This window comes from Pan troglodytes, chromosome 15 (assembly GCF_028858775.2).
Source record: "Pan troglodytes isolate AG18354 chromosome 15, NHGRI_mPanTro3-v2.0_pri, whole genome shotgun sequence".
NCBI lineage: Eukaryota > Metazoa > Chordata > Mammalia > Primates > Hominidae > Pan > Pan troglodytes.
This window is the reverse complement of record NC_072413.2, coordinates 48,762,007-48,784,243: the sequence shown is the minus strand read 5'-3', so window position 1 is coordinate 48,784,243 and position 22,237 is coordinate 48,762,007. Positions and strand designations below refer to the sequence as shown.

The 22,237-nt window shown below is 39.7% G+C and overlaps 1 protein-coding gene across 32 annotated transcripts in view; it reads left to right on the top strand.

Moving 5' to 3' along the window:
* NIN (ninein) overlaps positions 1–22,237 on the top strand; it is a 111,719-nt gene that overhangs the window by 64,357 nt on the left and 25,125 nt on the right. For 19 of the 32 annotated variants that reach the window (XR_010151102.1, XM_063793354.1, XM_063793351.1 and 16 more), the window contains 10 exons: positions 290–400; positions 784–873; positions 3,204–3,342; positions 5,257–5,378; positions 6,806–7,308; positions 8,531–10,669; positions 12,274–12,399; positions 12,509–12,578; positions 14,409–14,624; positions 19,029–19,142. Coding sequence is in view for 31 of the 32 variants with exons in the window: in XM_063793354.1 (XP_063649424.1) it covers positions 290–400; positions 784–873; positions 3,204–3,342; positions 5,257–5,378; positions 6,806–7,308; positions 8,531–10,669; positions 12,274–12,399; positions 12,509–12,578; positions 14,409–14,624; positions 19,029–19,142 (3,630 nt within the window). In the remaining variant the exon portion in view is untranslated. The remainder of the gene's footprint in view (positions 1–289; positions 401–783; positions 874–3,203; positions 3,343–5,256; positions 5,379–6,805; positions 7,309–8,530; positions 10,670–12,273; positions 12,400–12,508; positions 12,579–14,408; positions 14,625–19,028; positions 19,143–22,237) is intronic. The other 13 variants (XM_063793365.1, XM_063793359.1, XM_016926073.4 and 10 more) reach the window with 3 other exon arrangements.

The window sequence follows — 22,237 nt, the reverse complement described above, 5'->3', positions numbered from 1 at the left end:
TTGTACTAGACACACTTCAAGGGCCCAGTACCCAGTATGGCTACTAGCAGCTACCTGTTTTGGACAGCACAGTTCTACGTGGTCAAAAACAAAAGGGCAAACTTATTTTGTTGTTATAAAATAGATATCAACCTTTTATATTTACTTTTGCCTCCTGTAGTCTACTACAGCTTTTAAGATAGATAAACATCTTTAATCTACGGTACTGATTTATGCTGTATATAAAATAGTACCACAGTTTGCTAATTTCTTAATCTGTACCACATTTAATTTCCCCATACTTGTTCAGGAAAACAGTCGTCTGGAAAATGAGCTTCTAGAAAATGCAGAGAAGTTGGCAGAATATGAGAATCTGACGAACAAACTTCAGAGAAATTTGGAAAATGTGTTAGCAGAAAAGGTAAACCTGTTCAAATCTCATTTCCTGACAGGCAGCCTACTTTATGTAGTTTACTCAAAAGAACAGGAGCAATGCCACCAGAACATTTTTATTAGGCAATTACTGGGGTAGCTAAATGGTGCTCTAACTTTTGTAGGGATATAGTTTACTAAGTTGGTTATGAAGGAGAACATTGCCTGGCACTGAGAAATGATCCCTGTGTTCATTGAACACGTCACTCTAGTGCGTTCTCCCCATCACCCAGTTGGTGGTGTTCATGCTTACATGTCACATTCCTATCATACTCAAGAGACTGGGTGAATACCAGAAACTGGGCCTTTGCTGTGTTGGGTCAAAGAAGGGCACTCGGGAAAAATGACAGCTTTGCCCTTTTCCCCTTCTAGTTTGGTGACCTCGATCCTAGCAGTGCTGAGTTCTTCCTGCAAGAAGAGAGACTGACACAGATGAGAAATGAATATGAGCGGCAGTGCAGGGTAGGTAGACAAAGAGAACTGAGTAAGTGCAGGAGTGCCTGGGTTCAGACCCCAGCTTCCCCGTTCCCTAGCTCTGTGACCCTAAGCAAGTCACTTCATCTATGGGTACTTCCATTCCTCATGCATAAAATGGTAAAAATAAAAGTACCCACCACAAAAGGTTGTAGCAAAAATTCCATCAGTGAGTATATGTAAAGTGCTTAGAGCAGAGCCAAGGATAGAGTACAAACATAAATGTTAGCTATTCACATGGACACAGGAAGGGGAATATTACACTCTGGGGACTGTTGTGGGGTGGGGGGAGGGGGGAGGGATAGCACCGGGAGATATACCTAATGCTAGATGACGAGTTAGTGGGTGCAGCGCACCAGCATGGCACATGTATACATATGTAACTAACCTGCACAATGTACACATGTACCCTAAAACTTAAAGTATAATAAAATTAAAAAAAAAAACAAACATAAATGTTAGCTATTAACATTATTATTCAAAAATTAGCCTTTCCTGATTGATCATTGCAGATCTAATCTGATGTGATTTGGTTTTGTCCTGTAGGTTTTTTTTTTTCTGAATACATTTTTTACTCCATTTATTTATAAAATGCAAATGAAACAGAAAACCACTCAAGTCTTAGCTAGTAAATCATTCCCAATTTCTGCCAGGAGAGATGGAAACATTTTTACAAATAACAAGAATCTTTGATTTTAAAAAAATTCCCCTAAAGTTAGGAATTTGAATTTTTTTCTTAAACCAGAAACACGTGTTTATTTTAATGAGACAAATATAGCTGAGTTCCAGCTACTTAGATAAAAAGTTTAATTGTGCAGAGATGAGTAAAACAATCATATTATGAAGTTACTTGCAGCCCTCCTTTTCAGGAAATATACATACATAGTTAAGAAAACATTTCTACTGCTTTTATAATTAAATTTTAGCTCTTGGTTCTAATTAAATAGAGGTATTTTCTAAATGTCTTTACATTTAATGAATTCATCAGTAAAAGCTGTCAGCTCTACCTTCAGAAATTCTCCCAGTTCATCCACTTGTTTTCTTTCTTACTTTTTTTTAAGATGGAATCTAGCTCTGTCACCCAGGCTGGAGTACGGTGGTGTGATCTCAGCTCACTGCAACCTCCACCTCCTGGGTTCAAGCAATTCTCCTGCCTCAGCCTCCCGAGTAGCTGGGATTGCAGCTGTCTGCCAAACGCCTAATTTTTTTTTTTTTTTTTAAGTAGAGACAGGGTTTCACCATGTTGGCCAGGCTGGTCTTGAACTCCTGACCTCAGGTGATCTGCCCACCCAGCCTCATCCACTTGTTTTCTTAACAGCTTTATACACTATATGTTTTACCCATTGAAGGTATAAATTCAGTCTTTTATTGTATTGACAGAATTGTGCAAACATCACCGCATTCAATTTTAGAACATTTTCATCACCCCAGGAAGAAACCCCTTCTCCACTTAGCCATAATCTCTCCCAAGCCCCCCAGCTCTAGGCAATTATTAGTGTACTTTCTGTCTCTACAGATTTGCATATTCTATACATTTCATATAAATGGAATCTTACAATATTAGCCCTTGAGACCGGCTTCCTTCATTTAACATAATGTTTTTAAAGTTCATCCATGTTGTAGCGTGTATCAGTTCTTCATTTCTTGAATAATATTCCATTGTGTAGATATACCACATTTTGTGTATTAATTCACCAGTTAATGGACATTTGGGGGATTTTGGCTATTATGAGTAACGCAGCTATGAAAATTTGTGCGCACGTTTTTGTATGGGCATATATCTAGGAGTAGAATTGCTAGGTTGTATGGTAACCCTATGTTTAACCGTTTTAGGAACTGCTAAACTTCTTGCAAAGTGGTTGCACTGTTTTATATTCCCGCTAGTATGATAGTTCCAATTGCTCCACTTCTTCACCAACAGTCGTTATTGTATGTCTTTTTGATTCTAGCCACCCTAGTAAGTGTGAAATGGTATCTTATTGTGGCTTTGATTTGTATTTCCCTGATAGGTAATGATATTGAGTATTTTTTACATGTATGTATTAGTCATGTGTATATCATCATTAGAGAAATATCAATTCAGATCATTTGCCCATTTTTAAAATTGTCTTATTATTGAGCTATAATAGTCTTTATATATTCTAGTTACAAGTCCCTTATCAGATAGTTAATTTGCAAAACATTTCTACTTTCTTGATGGTGTCCTTTGAAGCACAAAAGATTTTGTTTTGATGATATCCAATTTATCTTTTTTGTTGTTGTTGTTGCTTATGCTTTTGGTGTCACATCTAAGACCAGTGTTGGTTTTTAAATCCCAGGTACTACAAGACCAAGTAGATGAACTCCAGTCTGAGCTGGAAGAATATCGTGCACAAGGCAGAGTGCTCAGGCTTCCGTTGAAGAACTCACCATCAGAAGAAGTTGATGCTAACAGCGGTGGCATTGAGCCCGAACACGGTAAACACATTCGGACAGGCTGTAGATAAAGCCTTTACTCTTGTTTTTAGAAACATGGTTCAATATAAAATTGCAAAACTTTGGCAACTTGAAAAAAGAAAAAAAAAAAAAAAGAATTTGGCCATACTCTTTTCTTGAGTTGTTTCACTTGTGGTCTGGTTTTTCATTTGTCCTTGAAGTTTTTATGAGAACATTTCCATCTGATTTTGATATGCATCAACAAAGGAATGGAAGAATCAAACCACAAGGGTATTTGCTTTGTTAACAAAACAAACAAAAAACTGGCTGCAAATCTGGGAATCCAGGCCTTGGGAGTATTAGAATTCAGACACTGAGCTATTGCTGTCCTCTTCGAAGAGAGTATGTAACTCATATGAAGATGGTTTTGGAGAGCAGGCCAGCCAGAAACTACAGAATCCATAGCTGGTTTTCTTATACTGGCTGTGCTGAACGTCTGTATTGCCTCAGCAGAACAAAGAAGATAAATAAGGGCTGGCCTCCTGGCCTTTGAGGAAGATTTTGAGTGGCAAGTTTGGAAGGCAGAGTTTGGGAGCCTCCTGCATTAACTATGAGCTCCTTTCCTCTCTCCTGATAGCCTACCTCTTTTCTCGGGGGCGTTGAGTTTAAATTTCAGAGATAGCTCATAATCAGTTATTCTGTTATAAATAACTTTCCCCAGTGCTACTGGGGATAGGAGTGTCGTTCTTACACAGGTTGTTTATTCCTCCTCTTACTGCAGAATAATTAACAGATTGGGGAAGGAGGAGACGAAGAGGCCTTAAGACCTCCCCTCTGATTCTTAGCTCATTCCAGTCTGAGGATCTCATAATATGATATATCTCGGCAGCTGTTATGGACTTTTCCATAGATGGCCAAGTGTTGGGGTTGTTCCTCATGAGGACAAGAAGCTGTACCATCGTGGTGTGGCTCACACCCTGGGTGTTACTTCTCAGTTGGGAATATGCCATCAAATATGAAGAGAAGACTCAAAGCAAGACTGCCAGTTGCAGCTGCTAGACCTATACCCAAGAAAAGTTCCTTTCTTCCGTCTGCCTGTGTATCCCCACATACAAAGCTATTTTGGGTCCCACTGCCTTAAGAGATTAGTCATAATCTTTTCTTCTGTGTACAAGCTCAGCCCCCAACTTATGCTTCACATTTTCAGTGTCATTCTCAGTCATCATCGTGGGCAGTTGCAGAGATGAGCTCATGCATGAGTTAAGAATTTCTACCCACAACTGCCCGTATCCTGGTTCCTAACCTATGCCCTATTTTTAAAAATTTTAGCTGATAATATGCTAAAATTATGCTGATAATAGCTAAAATATGATAATTTTAGCCAATAATAGCTGATAAGATAAAATGGGGATCTACCCACACTCCAGGAAATTCATAGGAAATAGGCAGTCTTCTGTAATGTTGAGTGATGGGTTGTTGATAGTGTGACCCATGAAGCTAACTCCTCAGGGCATAGCAGCAAGTATGCTGGCCATTCATTTTCCTGCCACATCGTCATTCAGTATTTGTTGGATGGGTAGGAGTCTGGTTGGTTTGACCAAACTACCTCATGCTATTACCTCAATTTGCAGCATTTGCATTAGGAGGTAGCTACCTTTAAGCAACAATTTCCACCCCCCCACCCCACCACCTACTATTCTAAGAGATGGATTCTATTAAGGCTTTTTCCACTGCCTGTACATGAAAGAATCTGTTCACCTTCATTTCTTCTTGTTTGCCCTAACACTTGAAAAGAGAAAAGACTTCTCTTGGCCTCTGTTATTTCCTATTAGTTCACATCTCTGGTAATTCAGGCTGAAAATTATTCCTTAGTTAAACTGGATGTCCCTCCTCAGATGCCACATTGTGTTATTGAAAGAACCTGCTGCAGGATCAATGAGTCCCATGTGTTTTCAGGGCTCGGTTCTGAAGAATGCAATCCATTGAATATGAGCATTGAGGCAGAGCTGGTCATTGAACAGATGAAAGAACAACATCACAGGGACATATGTTGCCTCAGACTGGAGCTCGAAGATAAAGTAAGTCCTTCCCACCAATCCACTTCTCTAATTTCTTTTGGCTCTGACAGCCTTATGTGTGTAGGGCATTTCCAATTCTTTTTTCTCATAGAGCAGCACATTCTATGTTGGGAACCCACATCCTCAGGATGGTTTTGTAGGCTGACAGCAAGGCCCCTTTTTTCTGGAGAGTTTCTCCAAAATGTAATATCTTCAGCCCTGGCAATCATGGAACTTGAAGCTTGAAACCCATTATATTATCTCCCAATTTCTTTTTTAAAAACATCTCAGTGAAACCAAAAAAAGCCCTTTGATGTTTCATTGCCTACTAAATTAGGTACAAGTTCTGAACCTTGGCCTCTAAACTCTTCACCATGAGACTTCAACTGACGTTTCCAGTCTTCTCTTACACCGTTCTTATGAGTTACCTTATCCTCCAGCTAAATTGGGTAGTTCCTAGTTGTCCATCAAACTCTGTCCTCTTTTGCTTGTGCTGTTACAAACTATGCTGATATTAGTTTCTTTCTGCCTCTCGAAAGTCTACTTACCCTTCAGGATTTATATCTAATGCTGCCTCTTGCATGAAGCCATTCTTGAATTTCTCCAACTAAAATGTGATTTTTTTCCCTCCTTTGAATCCCTGGGTTACATTGTAGCTCTTTTTTGTATACCTTTTATTTTCTGCCTCCTACTGTACTTATAGTTGTCATAATCATGTCTAAACTGGTTTCTCCTGGATAGCAGGGACCATATCTTACCCAGCATTGTATTCCGAGGCCTGCAAGTACCTGATAGGTGTTCAATTAATATTTGAATTTAATTAAGTATTTTAAGACCCAGCAGGGTACAGTGGCTCATGCCTGTAATCTCAACATTTTGGGAGGTCGAGGTGGGCAGACCACTTGAGCCTAGGAGTTCAAGACCAGTCTGGGCAACATGGTGAGACCCCGTCTCTACCAACAAAAAAAAATTAGGGCACGGTGGTGTGTGCCTTTAGTCCCAACTACTCAGGAGGCTGAGATGGGAGGATTGCTTGAGCCCAGGAGATGGAGATTTCAGTGAGCCATAATTATGCCACTGCACTTCAGCTTGGGTGACAGAGTGAGAACCTGTCTCAAAAAATATATATGTTCCAAGACTCAAGTTTACAGTTGGAAAGGATGCATGGGAAGACAGAGGGTATCTATGTGTAATGGCTGCTCAGTTCTTAATAAGGTTGTTCAGACACTAATAAAATTCAGCCACTTAAAAGAGATATGTAAACCATGCCTGACTTAAGTATCTTGCTTAAAGTGTTGAATTCAGTTACTTTAAAACAAGATAGAGAAATGAGAAATGTCTTGTAGGGAAAAAAAAAAAAAAAAAAAAAAGCAATTGCTGCTCCATCACTTCACTTTCAGTGACCTTGAGCTGAGTAATCTTGTGGTGGTGTCACTCTGTGCCTTCAGGTGCGCCATTATGAAAAGCAGCTGGACGAAACCGTGGTCAGCTGCAAGAAGGCACAGGAGAACATGAAGCAAAGGCATGAGAATGAAACGCACACCTTAAAAAAACAAATAAGTGACCTTAAAAATGAAATTGCTGAACTTCAGGGGCAAGCAGCAGTGCTCAAGGAGGCACATCATGAGGCCACTTGCAGGCATGAGGAGGAGAAAAAACAACTGCAAGTGAAGCTTGAGGAGGAAAAGACTCACCTGCAGGAGAAGCTGAGGCTGCAACATGAGATGGAGCTCAAGGCTAGACTGACACAGGCTCAAGCAAGCTTTGAGCGGGAGAGGGAAGGCCTTCAGAGTAGCGCCTGGACAGAAGAGAAGGTGAGAGGCTTGACTCAGGAACTAGAGCAGTTTCACCAGGAGCAGCTGACAAGCCTGGTGGAGAAACACACTCTTGAGAAAGAGGAGTTAAGAAAAGAGCTCTTGGAAAAGCACCAAAGGGAGCTTCAGGAGGGAAGGTAAGAAACTGAAGGGAAATGAAGCTACCTGGGGCACCATCCCTCGGGGCATTAGAAGTGCCAGTTGTGGCCGGGTGCAGTGGCTCACGCCTGTAATCCCAGCACTCTGGGAGGCCGAGGTGGGCGGATCACGAGGTCAGGAGATCGAGACCTGGCTAACATGGTAAAACCCCATCTCTACTAAAAATACAAAAAATAAGCCGGGCGTGGTGGCAGGCGCCTGTAGTCCCAGCTACTCCGGAGGCTGAGGCAGGAGAATGGCGTGAACCCGGGAGGCGGAGCTTGCAGTGAGCCGAGATCGCGCTACTGCACTCCAGCCTGGGTGACAGAGCAAGACTCCGTCTCAAAAAAAAAAAAGTGCCAGTCGCTTAAGAGACTTGGAGAAGTCAGAAGGCATAGTAGCCCATTGATTGAGTAGATTCTTTTAAATATTTTTTTACTGTTTTTGCCATTATTTTGATGTGAACCTACCTTGGGATGATTGGAACTGTTTTTATTTTGTTATGTTTGTAAAAGAGGAAAGTATTCCTCGTATTAAGATTTATTCTACCTTATAAGGCTCAAGAGGAGGATAAGATTATCCCAAAAGTGGTTCCTTCCTAGTTCAATCCTGTTGCTTTCTGAGAAAAGCTATTAATAAACTGGATTCCAGGCAAGGTTACATTTCCTCCCAGAGTTAAGAAACAGCACTCCATGCTTACCTTCCTCATGTGAAATCCCAGGTTTATTTGAGGGCTTTGTTTCATCACACCCTGATTCACTTGGTGCTACTTCGTTAAGTAAGAAGCAAAAGCAGAATGAATTTGTTAATATGTGTCATTTATGTGACTGATATCCTATAATGCATGCTTAATTAAAATGAAGGAATGGTATATATTTCCCAAGTTAGGAATTAGATTAATATACATTTGGTCATTTGTCTTTGGTTTAAAAATCCATAAACAAATACATCCGGGAGTGTGCCAGAGAAATTAGTTTCTAAGATTTCCCCTAACTCCAGAGAGAGGTAAGTCTTTTAAATGAATTATGGCTGCCAGTCTTAGCTTTCAGAAATGAGATCCCTTTCCAGTATAAATGAATCACATAGGAGTAAGTTAAGACCATTTTTAGGGAGTATTTCAGTTGTTTGCTCAGCAGCTTTCTCAGTGCATGGGAAAATGGTTTTTGTTTGCTTCTGGAGTTGGCGGCAGTTTCAATAATGCTGTATGTTGACTATATTTAGGGAAAAAATGGAAACAGAGTGTAATAGAAGAACCTCTCAAATAGAAGCCCAGTTTCAGTCTGATTGTCAGAAAGTCACTGAGAGGTGTGAAAGCGCTCTGCAAAGCCTGGAGGGGCGCTACCGCCAAGAGCTGAAGGACCTCCAGGAACAGCAGCGCGAGGAGAAATCCCAGTGGGAATTTGAGAAGGACGAGCTCACCCAGGAGTGTGCGGAAGCCCAGGAGCTGCTGAAAGAGACTCTTAAGAGAGAGAAAACAACTTCTCTGGTCCTGACCCAGGAGAGAGAGATGCTGGAGAAAACATACAAAGAACATTTGAACAGCATGGTCGTCGAGAGACAGCAGCTACTCCAAGACCTGGAAGACCTAAGAAATGTATCTGAAACCCAGCAAAGCCTGCTGTCTGACCAGATACTTGAGCTGAAGAGCAGTCACAAAAGGGAACTGAGGGAGCGTGAGGAGGTCCTGTGCCAGGCAGGGGCTTCGGAGCAGCTGGCCAGCCAGCGGCTGGAAAGACTAGAAATGGAACATGACCAGGAAAGGCAGGAAATGATGTCCAAGCTTCTAGCCATGGAGAACATTCACAAAGCGACCTGCGAGACAGCAGATCGAGAAAGAGCCGAGATGAGCACAGAAATCTCCAGACTTCAGAGTAAAATAAAGGAAATGCAGCAGGCCACATCTCCTCTCTCAATGCTTCAGAGTGGTTGCCAGGTGATAGGAGAGGAGGAGGTGGAAGGAGATGGAGCCCTGTCCCTGCTTCAGCAAGGGGAGCAGCTGTTGGAAGAAAATGGGGACGTCCTCTTAAGCCTGCAGAGAGCTCATGAACAGGCAGTGAAGGAAAATGTGAAAATGGCTACTGAAATTTCTAGATTGCAACAGAGGCTACAAAAGTTAGAGCCAGGGTTAGTAATGTCTTCTTGTTTGGATGAGCCAGCTACTGAGTTTTTTGGAAATACTGCGGAACAAACAGAGCCGTTTTTACAGCAAAACCGAACGAAGCAAGTAGAAGGTGTGACCAGGCGGCATGTCCTAAGTGACCTGGAAGATGATGAGGTCCGGGACCTGGGAAGTACAGGGACAAGCTCTGTTCAGAGACAGGAAGTCAAAATAGAGGAGTCTGAAGCTTCGGTAGAGGGTTTTTCCGAGCTTGAAAACAGTGAAGAGACCAGGACTGAATCCTGGGAGCTGAAGAATCAGATTAGTCAGCTTCAGGAACAGCTAATGATGTTATGTGCGGACTGTGATCGAGCTTCTGAAAAGAAACAGGACCTACTTTTTGATGTTTCTGTGCTGAAAAAGAAACTGAAGATGCTTGAGAGAATCCCTGAGGCTTCTCCCAAATATAAGCTGTTGTATGAAGATGTGAGCCGGGAAAATGACTGCCTTCAGGAAGAGCTGAGAATGATGGAGACACGCTACGATGAGGCACTAGAAAATAACAAAGAACTCACTGCAGAGGTTTTCAGGTTGCAGGATGAGCTGAAGAAAATGGAGGAAGTCACTGAAACATTCCTCAGCCTGGAAAAGAGTTACGATGAGGTCAAAATAGAAAATGAGGAGCTGAATGTTCTGGTTTTGAGACTTCAAGGCAAGATTGAGAAGCTTCAGGAAAGTGTGGTCCAGCGGTGTGACTGCTGCTTATGGGAAGCCAGTTTAGAGAACCTGGAAATCGAACCTGATGGAAATATACTCCAGCTCAATCAGACACTGGAAGAGTGTGGGCCCAGGGTTAGGAGTGTACATCATGTCATAGAGGAATGTAAGCAAGAAAACCAGTACCTTGAGGGGAACACACAGCTCTTGGAAAAAGTAAAAGCACATGAAATTGCCTGGTTACATGGAACAATTCAGACACATCAAGAAAGGCCAAGAGTACAGAATCAAGTTATACTGGAGGAAAACACTAGTCTCCTAGGCTTTCAAGACAAACATTTTCAGCATGAGGCCACCATAGCAGAGTTAGAACTGGAGAAAACAAAGTTACAGGAGCTGACTAGGAAGTTGAAGGAGAGAGTCACTATTTTAGTTAAGCAAAAAGATGTACTTTCTCACGGAGAAAAGGAGGAAGAGCTGAAGGCAATGATGCATGACTTACAGATCACGTGCAGTGAGATGCAGCAAAAAGTTGAACTTCTGAGGTAATGTATGTACCTTCTAGACGTCACGAATCCCACAGAGCACTTCACCAGATCTAACTTCCACTGCTTGCCGTGCCTAGAGAAACTAACCTAGTAGTCTTCAAGAAGAGAGCAGTACTCTCTAGACTTCCTTCTGCTTCTGTGCCGTATTAACAAATAAAATAACCTTGTTTAGGAGGCATTCCCTTCCTCTGTAGCAAACAAATGTTCATATGGGGTGTGAAAGTTCACAATGGCGAGTGTTTGCTGTTTAACCATGTGCATCCTCAATGTACCTCTTTAACTTTTTTCTAGCACTTATTTCATTTAGATGGATAGGGGATTTTTTTTTTTTTTTTTTTTTTTTTTGCTAAGTGTTACTTTCCTCATTTTGAGGAAACATGTTATATACAAATGAATGACTTTTTGTGTATTATTAACTTAGTAGATAAGAACTCACTTCTTATGCTAATATAGAAAAAATGTTCTGTCTTTATAGTTTTGTACTCATATCACTTGAAGCACATGCTGATAACCCATGAACAGTGCAAATGGCCAGGCACCATGGCTTAAATGCCTGCAATCTCAACTGTTTGGGAGGCCAAGGCAAGAGGATTTCTTGAGGCCAGGAGTTTCCAGGCGAGCCTAGGGAACATAGCGAGACTGCCTCTACAGAAAAATAAAAAAATGTTTGCTGGGCGTGGTGGTGCACACCTGTGGTCCCAGCTACTTGGGAGGTCGAGGTGGGAGGGTTGCTTGAGCTTGAGAGGTCAAAGCTGCAGTGAGCCATGATCATGCCATTGCACTCCAGACTGGGTGACAGAGTGAGACCCTGTCTCTTTAAAAAAAAAAAAAAAGACAAAACAAACAGTGGAAATTTATCTTAGAACATATAATTTGAGGAGCCTCCAGATTCTAATAAATATGCTTGAAAAGCAGAGATACAAGTAGAATTAATTTGAACCACTGCCTACTTGACATTGTAAAATATAATTGCATAGTCTTCTAGCAAATTTGGTTTAAAAAAAAAAAAAACTTGTAAACTATTACAGGATGTCTGAAATGTCTCTGAAATAATTTAATTCTGAATGTAGTTTTTCCTCTTCTTCAGACCATTTTTAGTCCTAAAAATCAGAATATAATGAGATGAATAAAATCACAAAGTAAACAGTGTACATATTTCATTGTGGCCCTTTGATTTACATAGAGAATTTTCTTTCCCAGGGGCCTAAAACTAAGCTAATATAGCTTTGTAACATGGCTTATGTGTATTCAGAACAGGTAGGACTTGAGACTGAGGTAAATGAAGTCATTTGCTCAAAGCAGTATGCTTGCCATTGAGAAAAATCAACAACCAGAATGAGCATTGAGTCTTGATTCATTTCTCCAGGCTTAAGGGTTTTTTTAGCTACACTTCTCTAACATCTTATAGTGAAATTCTTACTTCCCAAAAGAAATGTGTCAATATGTCATAACTCGATTTCCAAATACTAAGAGACTACTAATTTAGACTTTTCTTTTTAACTGGCATTGAATACTCATCCTTTTGGAAGTTACTAGAAAATATTTTCCAAAGATGCCAGATGACTGCCTTGTAACTATTTTTTTCAATCTCTGTGCTTCAGATATGAATCTGAAAAGCTTCAACAGGAAAATTCTATTTTGAGAAATGAAATTACTACTTTAAATGAAGAAGATAGCATTTCTAACCTGAAATTAGGGACATTAAATGGATCTCAGGAAGAAATGTGGTAAGACGTATACTTACATTTTCCTAAGACATTTTTGCAAAGACTAAAATTCTTTTACATCAGCTTTTAAAGCCTAACCAGTAAATTTTATTTTCATCATTCCTTTTAGGCAAAAAACGGAAACTGTAAAACAAGAAAATGCTGCAGTTCAGAAGATGGTTGAAAATTTAAAGAAACAGGTAAGGAAATACCTAATATTTCTCAATGTTTTTTGATTCCAAAATTTTCCCATTTTTTGAAATTTATAAATTTACAGCACACGGTAATGAATAGCATATAGCTAATGATGATAAGGTTGTAAATTCTGAATTTGAAAATGGAAAGTTACCTCATACTGACTCTAAACTAGCTTCCTGTTTTATGTTAAATAATGTATATATTATTCTAGGCCCTAAGTGCTTGATGAAGCTTTATCATCAGCACAATTGAGGAGGTGATACCTCTAAAACCATACCTACGAAATATTAGCTGTAGCCCTTGTGCAGTTTCAGTTAATGTTAGCCCTTCCTTTTTCCTCACCATGATTGAAAGCAGAAAGTTAAGGGCAGAATTTCACATATACAGAATGCCAGCTAATCAGCATATCATTTCACAGAATTACATTTTATTCAGATAGCTGGTGCCATTCAGTGCTCAATTTGTATAATCTTACAACATGCAGTTATAAAAAGGGAAGGCCATTTAAGAATCTGTCTGAAGCAGTCAAAAGACAAGGACATATTGGGAAAGAGTATTTTCAGCACTTGAAATAGACAAGGTGTTAACATTCAAAATGTATTTTGGACTCTTACAAATAAATGGGAAAATCCAGTTGAAATATAGGCAATCTATATGAATGGTCAAGTCACAGAAAAAAAAAAGAATACAAAAGATGGTTAGCCTTATTAGTGATTAGAGAAGTGCAAATTCAATAAGCGTCTTTTTTTTAACCTATTGAATTAGCAAAAAGTAAAGATTGATATCTAGTATTTAAAAGGATGTGAGGAAATGACTGTCCCCATGCATTGTTGTTAGGATTATAAGGTGGTAGCACTGTGAGGAAGACATATTAGAGATATCTGTTGAAACAATAATGAATATATATCTATATACAGATCTTCTAACCCAGCAATCCTACTTCTAAAAAATAATTCTAAATACAAAATGCTACCATGTATAAATGGATTTTCTAAAAGATCCATTTAAAAGAAATAATGATTTTTAAAACTTTATGTCTATCAATGTGGGAACAGATAAATGCATTATGGAATATCTTACTACATGGAATATCCTATAGCCAGTAAAAAGTAGTATGTGGCGGTTGCTGAACACACTGACTTGGAAAGAGTCTTTTTTTCTTTTGAGACGGAGTTTCGCTCTTGTTGCCCAGGCTGGAGTGCAATGGCGCAATCTCGGCTCACTGCAACTTCTGCCCCCTGGGTTCAAGCGATTCTCCTTTCTCAGCCTCCCAAATAGCTGGGATTACAGGCACATGCCACCACACTCGGCTAATTTTTGTATTTTTAGTAGAGATGGGGTTTCATCATATTGTTCAGGCTGGTCTCGAACTCCTGACCTCCGGTGATCCGCCTGTCTCGGCGTCCCAAAGTGCTGGGATTACAGGCGTGAGCCACCGTGCCCACCTGGAAAGAGTCTTTAAGTAAGTAAGTAGAAAAAGCAAGCTGTCCAAACATAAAATTTCCAAATTTTTGCTAAAGAGAAGAAAAGAATCTGTATGTGTGTATGGGTTCTGTATATGCATAGAAAATGATCTGGAGGGACACATATCCAGCTGTGGACAATGGGCTCCCCTATAGAGTAGGGTTAGACTGAGTGTCTCACTTCTTCATACACTTGTGAATGGAATGAATTTGTAATAATGAGTGTGTATTATTTCTGTTTTGAAATATATATATATTTTAAACTTTATATAGAGAGGGAAAAGACAATTATGTCTCTAAATCTGTTTTTTTTTTTTTTTAGCACAAGTTGGGTAACAAGTTTTAAAAACTTATTGTAATTTTAATTAGATTTCAGAATTAAAAATCAAAAACCAACAGTTGGATTTGGAAAATACAGAACTTAGCCAAAAGAACTCTCAAAACCAGGAAAAACTGCAAGAACTTAATCAACGTCTAACAGAAATGCTATGCCAGAAGGAAAAAGAGCCAGGAAACAGTGCATTGGAGGAACGGGAACAAGAGAAGTTTAATCTGAAAGAAGAACTGGAACGTTGTAAAGTGCAGGTATGGTCTGTAGCCACCTGACAGCTTTTTTTGAGGAAATCCCAAGAAATAGAAGAAATGTTTGTATTAAACTTCCTTAAACATAAAGCCTTAGTAATTAAAACAGTATGGTCCTGGCACATGAATAGACAAGTAGATAAGTGGAATAGAAAGTCTAGAATTAGACCCAAATACAAATGGAAACATAGTGTATAACCAGGGCCACTTCTCAAACCACTGGGGTAAAGATGGACTTTTAAATTAATGGTGCCTGAACAACTGAGTAGACATTTGGAAATAGATAAAATTAGACCTATGTTTCATTCCATGCACAAGGATAAACTTAATTGGATTAGGAGACTAAATATAAAAAAATAAAACTATACAAATATTTGAAGAAAATACGGGTGAATTTGTCTTTAACCCTGGTGTAAAGAAAGGCTATTTAACTGTAACTCAAAAACCAGAGGCAATAAAAGAAAACATTGATTATATGTTAAAAAAATGTTTACTTGGCAAAAAGATACCATAAACAAAGTTAGAAGACAGCTGACAAACTAGGAGAAAATATTCACAACATATACCACAGTGAGAAGGCCTAATATCCCTGCTAGTAAAGAACTCTTAAAAATGGAGGGACATGGGACCAAAAATTTGATAGCAAAATGGGAGAAGCATACGAACAAATAAATCATATACAAAAGATAAAAATGGGCCAGGCGTGGTGTCTCACACCTGTAATCCCAGCACTTTGGGAGGCCGAGGCAGGAGAATAGCTTGAGCCTAGGAGTTCAAGACCAGCCTGGACAACATAGCAAGACTCCATCTCTACAAAAAGTTTAAAAATTGGCTGGGTGTAGTGGCGCACACCTGTGGTCCTAGCTACTCAGGAAGCTGAGGCAGGAGGATCCCTTGAGGCTGTACCACTACACTCTAGCCTGGGTGAGACCCTATCTCTAAATAATAAAATTATTAAAATGGCCCTCAAATCTATGGAAAAATGTTCAGAATCACTCAAAATTAGAGAAACGCAAATTAAAACAACACTGTTGTATAATTTCTCACCTATAAGACTGGCATCAATTTTAAAATATGACAGCATACTCTGTTGGCAAGGCTGTGGGGAAACAGACTCATGCTTTGCTGGGAGAATACAAACTGATACCGCCTTTTTGTAGGTGAATTTGACAATACCTAACAAAATTAGATATGTACCTAGCTTTTGCCCTGGAAATCTCACTTCTAGGAATCTACCCTAAAGATACCACCCCAACAATATGAAAACTCATATGCAGAGGGTTACTCACTGCAGCACTGTTTCTAATTGCAAAATGGTGGAAACAACATAGATGCTGATATGTAGGAGAGTAGGTGAATACATGTGGGGGGTATGTCCATACCATGAAGTAGTACTGTGCAGCTGTTCAAGAAAAAGGAAGAAAAGAAATCCCTATTTATATGAAATGATTTCCAAGACATACTGTTAAGTGAAAAAAGAAAAGTGCAAAAAAGTATAGAATGCCTTTGTGCGTGTAAGAAAGGGATATTAAAAAGTACATGTCTGCTCATTTGTGCAAAAGAAACACAAGAAGGATAAACCAGAAACTAAAAAGGGAGGGTGGGAAAGGGATGGAACAGAGGAATGAGAATGCGCTAGAAGGGACGAGGAAGACCAGTGACACTTCTCTGAGTTTATCTTTTCGTATAGCTCTGACTCTTAGAACCATAGTAACGTTTCACATACTCTTCACTTACCCCCAAAATAAGTGCACAAGTAAAACTAATCAATATGGTAGTGGTGGGGGAAGAAACCTAAAGGGAGCACATACATGAACAGATGAGCCTAACTGTGTTATAAATGGGTAATATAACCACACTGGGGAAGAAAACAATTCTCTTAAGTAATTCAGAAATTAATATCTTGACTGGATACTATCCAGGCTAAAGACAAGATGAACTGTATCTACATGCTATGATAATCTAGTCAGTAAACAGGATTCTCATGAGAGGTATGGGTTAGTAATTCTGAAACTACTATATGTCTTACTAGAATTGAACAAATAAGTAAACATGTTGTGAACAATAAGAACTAGATTTCTCACTGTTGGAGAAGAAGTTGCAAATGGGGCAATGGGGAATGCTAAGATGAGCCCTCTGATGTTAGATTGAGATCTGCGGTATTTGGATAAACTCATGGTTTCTAATATGTATACAAAGCTAGATAGATACAGAAACATAGATGTGTATATATGCATGGATTGCCCAGATCTTGGTTACTAAGCACCATTCTCCTATAAAAGGAACCAGGGTTCCTTGGAAAAATGATTGATTCTAGGGCTGGGGCAGAGAAAAATACAGGATAAGCCTGGAACATCTGATGGGGCCAGAAGGAAAAAGGTGTTTTAAAAAAAAAGGACATGTCAAAAGGGCCTGTGTCCTGATGGCCAAAGCTGGAACAATTTGATCACCAAAATAAATGATAGTATAGAATAAAATAAATATAATTATGAAATAAACATAGACTACAATAAATACCAGCCAGGTATATAGTGGCTCATGCCTGTAGTCCCAGCACTTTGTGAGGTCAAGGCAGGTGGATCACTTGAGCCCAGGAGTTTGCAACCAGCCTGGCCAACATGGTGAAACCCCATCTCTACAAAAAATACAAAAAAAATTAGTAGGGCATGGTGGCATGCCCCTATAGTCCCAGCTATTCAGGAGGCTGAGGCAGGAGAATCGCTTGAGCCTGGGAGGTCGAGGCTGCAGTGAGCCAAGATTGCACCACTGCACTTCAGCCTGGGCAACAGAGTGAGACCTTATCTCCCCACCAAAAAAATTGAATAAATAAATAAATGAGTCCATATTGATATAAAAATTTAAGCTGGGAGGGAAAACAACAGCTCTAATTCCAATTAATAAATGAAGAAGAAAATAGAAAATCATCATTAGGCAAACACCCCAGTAATAATAGTTGTAGACAAAATGCACTGATAGATGTTAAAATTAATAAGCAGAAGTTTGAGGAGAAATAGAATTTGTATAGTCTCAAAGTATCTCCTCCAAGAAAAAGACAGTAATTTTACAGTGGAGAAACATGCAAAACTTACCTTAGAAATCATGAAGTCCTTGCCCATGCCTGTGTCCTGAATGGTATTGCCTAGGTTTTCTTCTAGGGTTGTTATGGTTTTGGGTCTTACATTTAAGTCTTTAATCCATCTTGAGTTAATTTTTGTATAAAGTATAAGGAAGAGGTCCAGTTTCAGTTTTCTGCATATGGCTAGCCAGTTTTCCCAACACCATTTATTAAATAGGGAATCCTTTCCCCATTTCTTGTTTTTGTCAGGTTTGTCAAAGATCAGATGGTTGTAGATGTGTAGTGTTATTTCTGAGGCCTCTGTTCTGTTCCATTGGTCTATATATCTGTTTTGGTACCAGTACCATGCTGTTTTGGTTACTGTAGCCTTGTAGTATAGTTTGAAGTCAGGTAGCATGATGCCCCCAGCTTTGTTCTTTTTGCTTAGGATTGTCTTGGTTATACAGGCTCCTTTTTTGTTCCATATGAAATTTAAAGTAGTTTTTTCTAATTCTATGAAGAAAGTCAATGGTAGCTTGATGGGAATAGCACCGAATCTATAAATTACTTTGGGCAGTATGGCCATTTTCACGATATTGATTCTTCCTATCCATGAGCATGGAATGTTTTCCCATTTGTTTGTGTCCTCTCTTATTTCCTTGAGCAGTGGTTTGTAGTTCTCCTTGAAGAGGTCCTTCATGTCCCTTGTAAGTTGTATTCCTAGGTATTTTATTCTCTTTATAGCAATTGTGAATGGAAGTTCACTCATGATTTGGCTATTATTGGTATATAGGAATGCTTGTGATTTTTGCATATTGATTTTGTATCCTGAGACTTTGCTGAAGTTGCTTATCAGCTTAAGGAGATTTGGGGCTGAGACAGTGGGGTTTTCTAAATATACAATCACGTCATCTGCAAACAGAGACACTCTGACTTCCTCTCTTCCTATTTGAATACCCTTTATTTCCTTCTCCTGCCTGACTGCCCTGGCCAGAATTTCCAACACTATGTTGAATAGGAGTGGTGAGAGAGGGTATCCTTGTCTTGTGCCAGTTTTCAAAGGGAATGCTTCCAGCTTTTGCCCATTATGATACTGGCTGTGGGTTTGTCATAAATAGCTCTTATTATTTGGAGATACGTTCCATCAACACCTAGTTTATTGAGAGTTTTTAGCATGATGTTGAATTTTCCATGCCATTTAAGTGGAAAGTCTTTTACGATAAAAAATGGTCATAAAACAGTGTCATTGAGTTCATATTATTGTTTCCTTAATATGGCCTTTTATGAACCTGGTAAGTTTCCCCAGCCTAAATATGTATGTCTGTTATTTGACTTTTTCATTTTTCTCTTAGTCCTCCACTTTAGTGTCTTCTCTGGAGGCGGAGCTCTCTGAAGTTAAAATACAGACCCATATTGTGCAACAGGAAAACCACCTCCTCAAAGATGAACTGGAGAAAATGAAACAGGTAAGGCTGTGTGCAGCTAAGGGGGGTTCACAGAACAATATGTACCTGGTGGGCTCCTGTTGGGCTGGTATTTCTAACCACCAGTTGTCCTTTGTACCAAGTTCTGTCAACTAGCTTGGTAGCTGAGGACATACTGCTTGGCAAAGTTGCGGACCTAAAGTGCAAAATCCTATTTGTAAAGGCTATTGCTAATTATACATGTGTCTAACTTATATATGTTGTACACTCTAAAATCCCCCTTTTTTTTTTTTTTAAGACAGTTTCCTTCTTCCCTCTGTTGCCTAGGCTGGAGTGCAGTGGTGTGATCTCAGCTCACTGCAACCTCCAGCTCCCAGGCTCAAGCAATTCTCATGCCTCAGCCCCCCGAGTAGCTGGGATTACAGGTGCCCATCACCACGCCCAGATAATTTTTGTGTTTTTAATAGAGGTGGGGTTTTGCCATGTTGGCCAGGCTGGTCTTGAATTCCTGGGTTCAAGCAATCCACCCACGTCAGGCCCCTAAAGTGCTGGGATTATAGGCGCGGGCCACTGCATCCGGCCCACTCTAAAATTCTATTATCATAAATGAATCCCAACCACTTCAGTTTAAGAAATTGTTGTTCTGTCACCCAGCCAGGTTATAAAGTAACATATGTTTGTCTAAAAGGAGGGGGACTATCTTGCTTATAACTTTTCTAATTCTGTTCACACTGATTTGTGAGGCACTGAAGAAACTGATCCTTCTGCCTTTTTCTGTAGCAACTATGAGGCATCAGTTCTAGAGCATGATGGCATGCAGTCTCATGAATGTGGCCTTCAGAAGCCTGTTTCAAAGTTTCAAACAAAGGCTTAACTTTAGGCCAGGCGCAGTGGCTCATGCCTGTAATCCCAATACTTTGGGAGGCCAAGGTGGGCAGATCACTTGAGGCCAGGAATATGAGACCAGCCTGGGCAACAGGACAAAACCATATCTCTACAAAAAAATTAGCTGGGCATAGTGGTGTGCACCTGTAGTCCCAGCTACTCAGGAGGCTGAGATGAGTGGATCACCTGAGCTCGGGAAGTCAAGCCTCCAATGAGCTGAGATTGCGCTACTGTGCCCCTGCACTCCAGCCTGGGCGACAGAATACTCTGTCTCAAAAAAGAAAGAAAGAAAAAAGGCTTAATTTTAAATATGAAAATATGAAAGAGGTCTCAACTTAAAAATTATGTCCTCTCATGGAGAAATGCATTGTTGGAAAAAAAAATTTGCATCCTAAACATTGTCCTGTTTTCAGTATTTACAGGAGTCTTTCAATTGGAACAATCTTGATTTATAGTAGGAAAATTTAGTTGTTCCATTTTATTTGTTTACTTCAGCATCAGATTATGATGGCACTCATATAAAATTTTCACTCTTAACATCTGTCTCTTCAGCCTGTAAGCACAAAGTTGTCCTTTCCTGAATGTGGAAACATTGAGTCTATAAATCTGGTGTTATATTTATGTTGATCGGATTGACTCCTATGCATCTTGCTTTTTTAATAGCATTATAAAACCCTCAGGGTATGTGTGTCTTTCATAATGCCTAGTATAGTACTGGTACTCAATAGGTGCTTTATAAGAACCTTTTCAAGTCAACTACTGCTATGCAAAATGCATGTTCTGCTGTGACTAGAGAAGTCGCCTGTCCATATAAACATAACAGAAGTTAAAACTCATGGGGCCTTTCTGTAGTGTGGTGAAGTATTCCAAGGCTGTTATTACCAACTTTATCCTAATTAACTTGAGCATCCTTTTTTCCTTGACTTTTTGAAAGCCTGTCTGTTGTTCAGCCTTTAGATGATAATGATTGGTTTCAAATTCATAGTATGGGAAATGTGTGCTTTGTGGCTTTGCTAAGCTGGAGAACAGAAGGAAAGGAGCAGAGCTAGGAGAAAAACAACATGATGGGGATGTCATTCAGCACGTTTTTATTGCTTTTTTTTTTTTTTTAAACAAGCATTGGTATAAATAGTGAGATGAAGAAATTGTGAGCCTGGTCTGCCTTTGGTAGAAAGTTGTTTTATCAGAGACCTGGATCCTTTTGGATCCCAAGAATAGGGTAGCGTCAGCCCATCATTGCTATTATACAACGTGGACCTAGAAGGCATGTGTCACTCTGTATGATATCGTGATTCATAGTTCACAAAGCACTTCTATCTGTGTTATCTATTGCACTGAAAGGAAACACAAATAGCATCAGCAAAAGTTACATGCCAGTTTACAGACATCCAAAATGGTATCAAGCTTTATGGGTGTCTGGAGGGTAGGAAGACAAGGCAGTGGATAAAGTAGAAGGTCCTTTATTAAACCAGTGCCCAGGTATTTCAAAATACATTTTCCTATATCCTTCTGACTTGTTCAGATTTGTAAGGTATGCTGGATTTGTCACCAGTTGAAGACAAGATTCAACCCTGAAAGTCTGTTTTGTCATACTATTCCTACAGCTAAATGTGAAAGAATTTCAGGTTCAGGAAGTAGAAAGATGGTCGTAAAATCATAATGATAATAAAGAATTGAAGAGTCAAGTGAAATAGAGGAAAGTTAAAAACCTATGAACTATGGAAAAGGGTTAAGAAGTGTAAGAAACAGCCTCTTTAAAGCATGGGTTTTCAATAGGGTGAAGGGGTGAGGATTGCTCTCCTGCCCCAGAACATTTATCAATGTCTGGGCACATTTTTTGTTTTCACAACTGGAAGGTGGGGGGTTACTGCCATCTTTTGAGTAAAGCCAGAGATGCTGTGAAGCATCCTACAGTGTCCAGAATGCCCCGCGACCCCCAACGCCTGAAGAATTATCCAGCCCAAAATGAGACTAGTACCAGCACTGATATTGAAAATGAATAAAAACAGTATTTGGTTTGTCTTGATTTCATGAAGTGGAGAGGAAAAGCCAGTATGTTCGCACCAACAACATTTTACTGGCCAGTCAGTGTAGGCACCTTCTGAAAGGAAGAGTACAGGGAACAAGCTGAAAACACGGTTTTATCTTTAAACTTGCCTTTGGGTTGTTACTTGTATGTGGTTCATGCCAATTCTAGGGGGTTTTTTTTGTTTTGTTTTGGAGACAGAGTCTCTGTCGCCCAGCCTGGAGTG